The 8,145-nt window shown below is 65.8% G+C and overlaps 1 protein-coding gene across 1 annotated transcript; it reads right to left on the bottom strand.

The window, feature by feature from the left end:
• Nucleotides 1-1,510: 1,510 nt before the first annotated feature.
• On the bottom strand, nt 1,511-6,876 carry IHH (Indian hedgehog signaling molecule). Its single transcript, XM_028092248.2, has 3 exons — nt 6,565-6,876; nt 3,892-4,153; nt 1,511-2,169 (listed from the first exon to the last, which is right to left on the bottom strand). Exons 1-3 carry the CDS (start codon nt 6,874-6,876, stop codon nt 1,511-1,513), a joined length of 1,233 nt encoding a protein of 410 aa, XP_027948049.1.
• Between the last annotated feature and the right edge of the window lie 1,269 nt (nt 6,877-8,145).

Raw genomic sequence — 8,145 nt, 5'->3', positions numbered from 1 at the left:
ACCTGTAGTGAGATCAGCTCAGAAAAACCTGCCTTGGGCTAGAGAGACCAAGAGAAAATGAAGAAGGGGGTCACCTTGTCTGGACAACCAACTGGGCCTTTTCTAGACTGAGCAATGTTTCTCCAAGTGCGGTCCATGGACCATCTGCCATGTTTGGTATGTTTGTAAAAATAAGTTCCTGCACCTCGCTCAGCACCTATTAAAGCAGAATCGTTTGAGTGGAGCCAGGAATCATTTTTAAACACGCTGCCCAGGTGATTCTGAGGTTTGAGGCCTGCTAGATTAGGGACCCCTGAGTTATCCCAGAAGTCAGAAGGGGCCACGAGGCAGATGCGAATTCTACAGAATCTTTTCATACCGTGGTCCATTATTCTCACTGAAGGAAGAGAACCCCAGGCCCTGAGAAAGTCTGGAGTAAGCAGAAAAAGCGCCTTGACTAGGCACAGTGAGGTGGTTCTAGATGAGTAAAGTGACCCCGGGCTAGTTACCTCAGTTCTCTCTCTGGTCCAGTAGTGTTTATGGCAAACTTGGAGGTCAGCGTGTGAAAGGCCTTGCCTGGCGCAGAGCCCAGCTCTCTGTGGGGACTTTGCTGGGCTGCTGGGTGAGGAGGGCCTGCAGAGACGATGGGAGCGTGGGAGGTTTTGTCCGGGGAGGAAGGTGAGCACACCTCCGGACAGACCCACCCATGGCTCCGGGCTGTCTGTGTATTGGCCCCACTCAGCATCCTAGACTCTATGGCTCTAACAACTTAAATAACTTTTATTACAAAAGGAAGAAAAGACCAAAACATCCCCCAAATTCTCCCATGGGCTTCCCCCTCCGCGCCAATAAATAAGGTGGGGGAGACTGACCGGAGGGGGTGTGGGGGTCATGGTTCAGCAGAAGAGGGAGCTTAGCCTGGGCAGGGGCGGAAGGACATCCAGCCCCTTCCCCTGGTCCCGGGCACTATGATCACATTGGCTGGAACCCAGAACTCTGGCCACGACAGCAACAGTCTCTGGATATGTCCCGGGGAGTGTGGCCAGGGAGGAAGGTCATGCCTCAGGGTGGCCAGGCTGGCTGCCCTACCCCGCAGCCTTGGCAGTTCTGGGCAGCAGGTGATGAGTCCGGCCAGCTCCCTGCTGGCTCCCAGGGAATCTAGCAGCATCAACTGAGGTGCGAGCCCACCTAAGAGGGGCCTGAGACAGATGGAATGGGCCCTCCCCCATGGGGGAGGCGGGCGTGAAAAGTCGAAGGGAGGGCTGGCTGGGTTGGCCCCACTGTGCCAGCCTCGAGGTCTCTAGAATAGAAGGCTAGACCAGCCCCACCCCACCCCAACTGGCTCGTCATCGAGGTGGGGTGGTCCACACCAGCACTGCCCAGTCAAGTCGCAATGGTGTGTCTCTGTCGAAGAGGAGATGGTGGGAACCAGTGCCCCCCAACTCAGGCCCCGGCCAGCGCCAGTGCCCTGCTGGCAAGGAGGCCTTTGGACCAAGTTAGGCATTTGCAGGAGGGCAGCGAAGGGGCCTTTTCAGCTCCCTGAGCCGGCCATGCCCAGCGAATGGAAGCTACCCTCTTCCAACAGGAGCCGTCCCAGACGGTAGAGCACCTGGGGGTACCAGTGCACCCCCTCTCCCGGGCTCCAGCTGCCCCACGCCAAGCTGTGAAACAGTCGCAGGGGCCAGAAGGCCAACTGAGCCAGACGGTGGTCAGCCACGGCCGCGAAGCAGGAAGCCACCACATCCTCCACCACCAGCGTCCCGTGCCGTGTTAGCGGGGCATAGGCCCCAAGGGCCACGTGTGTGGAGACAGCCGCCACTCGGGCAGGCTGCAGGCCTGGCACCCCGGCCACCAGCACATACTGGCCGGGCTGCACCTGGCTGGCAAACGTGGCCCGGAAGTGGGCGGCTGGCTCCGTGTGATTGTTGGAGGTGAAGAGCAGGTGGGCGGGCGTGAGTGCCAGGCGGCGCGGGGGGTCCTGGGTCTCAATGACCCGGAAGGCCCTCAGCCTGTCTGGCTCGCGATCCAGGAAAATGAGCACGTCGCTGAAGGTGGGGTTCCCATCCTCCCCCATGGCCAGCACCCGGTCTCCGGGCCTCACGGCTGACAGCGCCACGCGTGCCCCACTCTCCAGGCGCACCTGGGCTCCGGCAGGAAAGCAGCCACCTGTCTTGGCAGCAGCCGAGTGCTCTGTGGGAAGAAGGGACATGAAGGTGTTACTACTGTGTCACAGCACTCCTCCCCAGAGCTCCTCTCGCTCTCGCTCCCGGAGACCACCCCCCCCATCACCATTTCCTGGCTCTGCTCCACACTCCCTCCCCCAGTCCCATGCAGCCTTGAACCCACCCCACCCCACCATGTGAGCTTCCACCCTCCCACCCCCAGTCGAATCCTTTGCCAGTGAGAGGAGCGTATTGCGGCGCCAAGACAGCCAGGGAGGAGGAAAGGGCCCTGCTGAAGCCCAGGTAAAGCCCCCGCCAGCTCTCAAGCCTGACAGTGCCGTGAAGCAGTCGGAGAGGCCAGGGGCCGGCTGAGCTGGGCAGCGGTCAGCTGTGGCTCGACCCTCAGAAAGCTGCAGTCTCGTGGAGAAGGCACTTAGCTCCTCTGGGGTCTGGATGTCCCATTATTTCTCACTCCTTGCTCAGACACTCCCCAAAAACTGCCCTCTCAGACGGACTCCCCAAGTTCTGTGCCAGAGCTGGCCCTTGGAGTCCATAGAGAAGTGAGAGGGGGGACCCGCCATGCACAAACACAGACTTCCGGGGGGGTCTTGGAGCGAAGGGTCAGGCCAGGGTCTGACTCAGTGGCAAGGGTAAAATCACCGTCTTCAGTTCATGTGCTGGGTCCTTGTGCAGGGACAGGACACAGTGGCACTGGTGAGTGGGATGGAGAGCAGTGTTGGGGGTCAGGAATAATGATGCAGGTGGCTGCTTGGGGAGCTGGCCCCAGGCCAGTGGTTCGCAGGTGAAGGGTGGAGGTGACTTGAAGCAGATACAATTGGCGGACAAGTGCTGGAGGGGGGGTGGGGGCCCCCACTGTGTGTCCCGGTGGGTTTGGGAATAGGAAGCAGTGGGCGTGGTCTCAGTGTGCCAGGTCTTCAAGCGTGACTACTGCCTGGTGCCCGCGCGGAGGGCTGTGCCTACAGCCAGGTGGGGCCAGACTGGCAGTCACGCAGGAACCGTTTGAAGCATCCATGACTGGGTTCAGTGTAGGTGACAGGGACGCTGACAAGATCTGAGGGAGGGGCGAGGCCCCCATGCCTGCCCATTTGGATCAACAAGGCGGCCAATCTCGGAAAATCCATTTTATTGAGTCCACTCTGTGTATTCTGGCCCTCGTGGCTGGCTTTACCCCAAAACGCCCAGCTTCAGGGCGCTGGGGGCGGGGGGCAAGAGGTTGGGGACGCCTGCACCCCCTGGAGGAGCATACAAAGTGCCCCAAAGGGCCTGACCTGCAGCAGGGTTGTGGGTTCTGAATCTCTGGGCGCCTGGCCCCCCGTCAGGCATGCCGGTGTCTGGGCACGCCCTGGCCCCCAGCCCTTGGTCCCACCACCCGCCTCCATTCTGAGTCAGCTGAGTGGGGAGGCCATCTCTGTCACAGCCTGGCTTCCATCTGTCCAGCTTGCTCTGTCTTGCACCTCCTGTGGCAGGCTCTGGACTGTGGACCACAAGGCCAGCCCCCAGCAGCGCTGGGATGGGGCCCTGTCTCCCTAGGCTCCTGCCATGACACTACCAGGCACGGGATGAGCAGGGGGTCACAAGCAGCAGCAGGGAGCGCCGCGGACGTCCTCTTCCCTGGGCCCCCTCCTCCATCCCCTGGCGGGCCTCTTCACCTTCCGGGCAGCGGTGAGCCCTGTGCCTGCCCACGCCCTGCGGCCCCGGCCCCGGGCCCAGCCCCCAGGCAGCGGCTCACCAGACTTGACGGAGCAGTGCACGTGGGCCTTGGACTCGTAATACACCCAGTCGAAGCCGGCCTCCACTGCCAAGCGCGCCAGCAGTCCGTACTTATTGCGGTCGCGGTCCGAAGTGGTAATGTCCACCGCGCGGCCCTCATAGTGCAGCGACTCCTCCGAGTGGTGACCGTCCTCGTCCCAGCCTTCGGTCACTCGCAGCTTCACGCCGGGCCACTGGTTCATCACCGAGATGGCCAGCGAGTTCAGGCGGTCCTTGCAGCGCTGCGGGAGGAAAGTGCGCCGAGTTAGGGGGAGATGCTGCCCTGCGGGCAGGTGGAGGTGCGCCTCTAGCCTCTCCCAGAGCATCCGCTGGATTTGGGAAACCAGGGAGGGTGCTCTGTCCCTGTCTCTTCGGGACAAAGAGCCCTAACTTGCTGCCTTGCGTTCTAGCATCTGGCTGCTCCAGGGACCTGGACCGCACGGTGGCGCCACAAATATGGAGGGCCCGGAGGGCGGTGCACCCTTGGGCGACCTTCTCTGATAAGTGGCCCCTCCCTCCTGCACTCTCTCTCTCCCCTCAGATCGGGGTACCGATCCCTCCACAGGCGGGGTGACACTTATCCAGTGCCCAGTCCCTCTGTCCCACCAAGGCACCGGAGACCAGAAACCGCCCTCTGCCTGCAGGGTGGGGGTGGTAGCGAAGCCGACTGCCTGCGGCTGGCCTGCTAGGCGTGCAAGGCCGGACATGCCCAGTAGGTGTCACCGTAGCCTCAGGGCTGAAGCCCCCCAACTCGGGTCCCCTGGACCCGGCAGGTGCAGAGCCCCCCAGCAGCGTGGGGGTGTGTTGGAGGGGAATCCCAGGCCTCCCAGATCTCTCAGGCACCACAGAGTATTCCTGCTGGGACTTAAGATCCAAAAGCGTTCAGCAACCAATCCGAGGATGCGGAAGCCGGGGAACCAGAAGCTGGTGGAAATGCTAGCGCCCAGCCTGGCCAGTTGGAGGGCCGAGGCAGAGTGACTCCTGCTGCATGGGGGCACACAGGGTTGATAAACCCAGGCAACGTTCTCCCTGAGTCCAGAGCCTTGGGCACCTCTGCGCTGCCCCTATCAGGGAAGAGACCCGAGAAACCGAGCCTCTGATCTCAGCGAGCCGGCTCCACGCTCTGTCTCACATGGGGGTGGGAGTAGAACCGCACCCTGCGGGAAGGACGGGAGAGCTCACCCGTCTGTGGTGACTCCCCGCGTGCCTGCAGCCCAAAGGACCCTGCAGTCGACTGGGGGGAGGGGCCTGTGGGAAGAGGGGGCCCTTTCACAGTACTTGACTCAGGTGCGAGGGGCCGCTAAGTGTGGGCAGACGGTGTCTCAACCTACCCCCACCTCGCAGAGCCCGGGCCCCACAGACCCTTGGACTCGGGTCTCCCAGGAGCCAACCGTGGCTACAGCCCAAGGCCTGGCCGTCCTCCGGGCGAGCAGCCTAGCTGGGGGCTGCTTTCTGCCCAGGGAGGGAGCTCTGCGTGCTCCTTGCCTCCAGGCTTCTAGCCCCCCACCTACGCCTGCCCCGCGGGCCCCTGCTCCCCGCCCCTCTCCCCCTCCCCCGGGTCCAGAGCCGGGCGCGCGCTGTCAATGATTGCCCAGCCCGTGGCCCGGATCCTTATCTGCATTCCTCGGCGCCCGGCCCGGCCCGGCCACCAGCCAACCTTCGGCCCCGACACCGGCCGACCAGCCCCGGCGCCAGGGCGCAGGCTGAGGGTTGTGGTGGAGCTGCTCTTCCCAAAGCACCTAGGGAGCAGGCTGCCTGCCTGCGGGGGAAGCCCCGGGAGACCACTGAGGAAGGGCACGTAGGTTTCTGATCCCTTGGGACCCCAGCTGCAGGGAAGAAGGTTTGCTCCCCAGTGCGTGGGCTGAGCGGGTCCTCTTCGGAGCTTGCAGAAACTAGCTAGCGGTAGCTCTGCTCCCTGCCTCCCCGGCATCCTGGTTCTTCTCTTTCAACCCTCCCCGGGCCCGCCACCAAGCCCAGGGATCCCCCAAGTTCGTTCCCAGAGCCCCAAGTTCCCGGCACCCCACCCTTAACCGCAGCTGCGCCGCTCCGCTCTAGGGACAGACACGTGGGCTTGCCCGGCAAGTTCCCTTTCCCACCTCCGCCTCCCAGCCCAACTCTTCCCGCCGTCCCTAACCCCAGACGGGCTTGGGGGGGACGCTGCTCCAGGAGGGGGCGGCGCAGCGGACCACGAGCGCGCGGGGAGGAAAGGCCCCCTGCGCCCGCAGCTTCTTCGCCTCAGGGGTGCCGAATGGCTTCGAAAGGAGAGGGGCGCAGCCGTGCGGAAGGTTAGGCCAGGAGGGACTGCGTGGGTCCCGGCGGCGCGGGAGGCGGCCGGGTCCAGGTACCTCCGGGTGCCGCGTCTGGCCTCAGCTGCCTGCACACCGGGGCAGAGGGGCTGCCGCCACCCGGCTCGGCCGTGGCGCTTGGCAGCGGGGAGCTCTTCTCACGGCCTCCGGCGGGTTCGCGGATGTCCGCACTGCCACCGGGGACCCCTGGCCGGCCCATCTCGGGCAGCAGGCGGCCGGGCTTGGCGAGAGGGGCAGGTGCCAGGGGGCGTGCCAGCCAGTCGAGAAAAGGTGCCAGGGGGGCGGGGAGGGCCGGGCAGGTGGCGGTGCTTCGGCGGCGGCGCCCTGCGAGGGCGGGTCGCGCTCACCTGGGTCATGAGGCGGTCGGCGCCCGTATTCTCCTCGTCCTTGAAGATGATGTCGGGATTGTAGTTGGGGGTGAGCTCTTTGAAGCGCTCCGAGCTGCGCGCGATCTTGCCTTCATAGCGCCCGCTGGCGCCCAGGGTCTTCTCGGGCACGTTCGGGCTGAACTGCTTGTAGGCGAGCGGCACAAGCTTGCGCGGCGGCCGCCGCCGGCTGCCCACCACCCGGCCCGGCCCGCAGCCCCGCGCCGCCGGCACCAGCAGCAGCAGCAGGAGCAGGCAGAACCGCAGTCGGGGCCGGAGCCGGGCGGGAGACATGGCCGGGGAGCCCGGGCGAGCGGCCGGCGAGGGCGCCTGGTGGGCTGGTGGGCGGGCGAGTCGACGGGAGCGCTGGGGGGCTCAGGCGTCCGGGTGGCTCCGAGGGGCTCCGGGTGGGGGCGCCATGGGCTGCGCGGCGCGGCGCAGGGCCGGCGGGACTCAGGTGCGGGGCGGGGGCCCGGGGCCCTGGCTGGTGGCGGCGCGCTGTCCCCCTCGGCGCCTCGACTCTGAGCTGCCCGGCTCGCCGGCCGCCAATAAATAGGCCGGCCCGTTTGTTTTGGCAACGCGGCGGCGGCGGGGGGCGGCGGGCGGCGGGGCTGCGGGCCGCCGGGCTGGGCTGGGCTGGCCGGGCCGGCGGGCTGGCGGGCTGGCGGGCCCCGCGGTTAGCACCCCGGCCCGGCGGTCAGGCGGCTCGGGCGGAGCGGGAGCTGCTGCCGTCTGCGGCGCAGCTCGGGGCCGAGTGAGAGGGGAAATGGAAGAGATCCGGGCTCGGGCCCCGCGCAGACCGCACCCTACCCATGTCCCTGCCTCCTGTGCGCTCGACAGCGAACCTGCAGCAAGGGCGGCACAGCCTCCTCCCCCTCGGGCGGGCGGCCCCGGCACCAGCCAGCCCTCGTCCCCGCTCGCTCCTCTGCCGCGTCCGCCCGCCCGCTGCCCTCGGCGCCCCCTGCGCTGCCCGAGTTCGCCCTCCCCGCCCGGACGCGCCCCACCCCGCCCGGGCCTCGCCTCTGGGCTCCCCGCGGCTCCGGGGTGCCCCGCCAGACGCAAACCTCCCGGACAGGAGCTGCCACCCCCACAGAGACCGCAACCCACGGCGCGGCCGGACGCGAGGGGCGGGGGGCAGTGGCCGGACCGCACAGCCGCCTACGGTGTCCCCTGCGGGGAAGTAAAGCCAAAAGGCAGGAGGCCGCTCCTAACCTGGTGCCCCACCCTGGCCCAGGAGCCGCGCCCTCTCAGCTTGGTGGACTGAATTCTGTATCATCCCGGTGCACATCCCATGGCCGCCGGGTGTGAAGCTGGGAGTGAGGCATCCAGCCTCAAGAAGAGTCAGATAGGGGTTTTTGAGTTGGAAACACTATTAAAAAGAGCAAACCGAAGTTGCAGAGGGAGGGGCCACGGTGCAGAGAAGAGCAGCTAAATGGCGACATCGACAGAATCCTGGCGGAACTGACCACGGCGGAGAGGGGCAGCGCGGGGCTCGGGGACAGGGGCTTGCTAAGGACCACGCCAACGATTCAGAGCTGCGGGCATGCCGGACGATTACTCTGT

Source organism: Eumetopias jubatus, unplaced genomic scaffold (genome assembly GCF_037043125.1).
Source record: "Eumetopias jubatus isolate StellerSeaLion01/CBP00866 unplaced genomic scaffold, mEumJub1_p1.0 scaffold_3, whole genome shotgun sequence".
Lineage (NCBI taxonomy): Eukaryota > Metazoa > Chordata > Mammalia > Carnivora > Otariidae > Eumetopias > Eumetopias jubatus.
The sequence above is the reverse complement of the archived record's forward strand: the minus strand, read 5'-3'. Positions and strand labels throughout refer to the sequence as shown.

What these genes read in the sequence shown, in the direction of transcription:
- IHH (XM_028092248.2), bottom strand. Translation starts at nt 6,876, where the DNA reads ATGTCTCCCGCCCGGCTCCGGCCCCGACTGCGGTTCTGCCTGCTCCTG. An exon ending in CCGACCGCCTCATGACCCAG is followed by an intron (nt 4,154 to 6,564) that starts GTGAGCGCGACC and finishes TTCCTCCCGCAG; the next exon opens with CGCTGCAAGGACCGCCTGAA. An exon ending in GCACTGCTCCGTCAAGTCTG is followed by an intron (nt 2,170 to 3,891) that starts GTGAGCCGCTGC and finishes TTCTTCCCACAG; the next exon opens with AGCACTCGGCTGCTGCCAAG.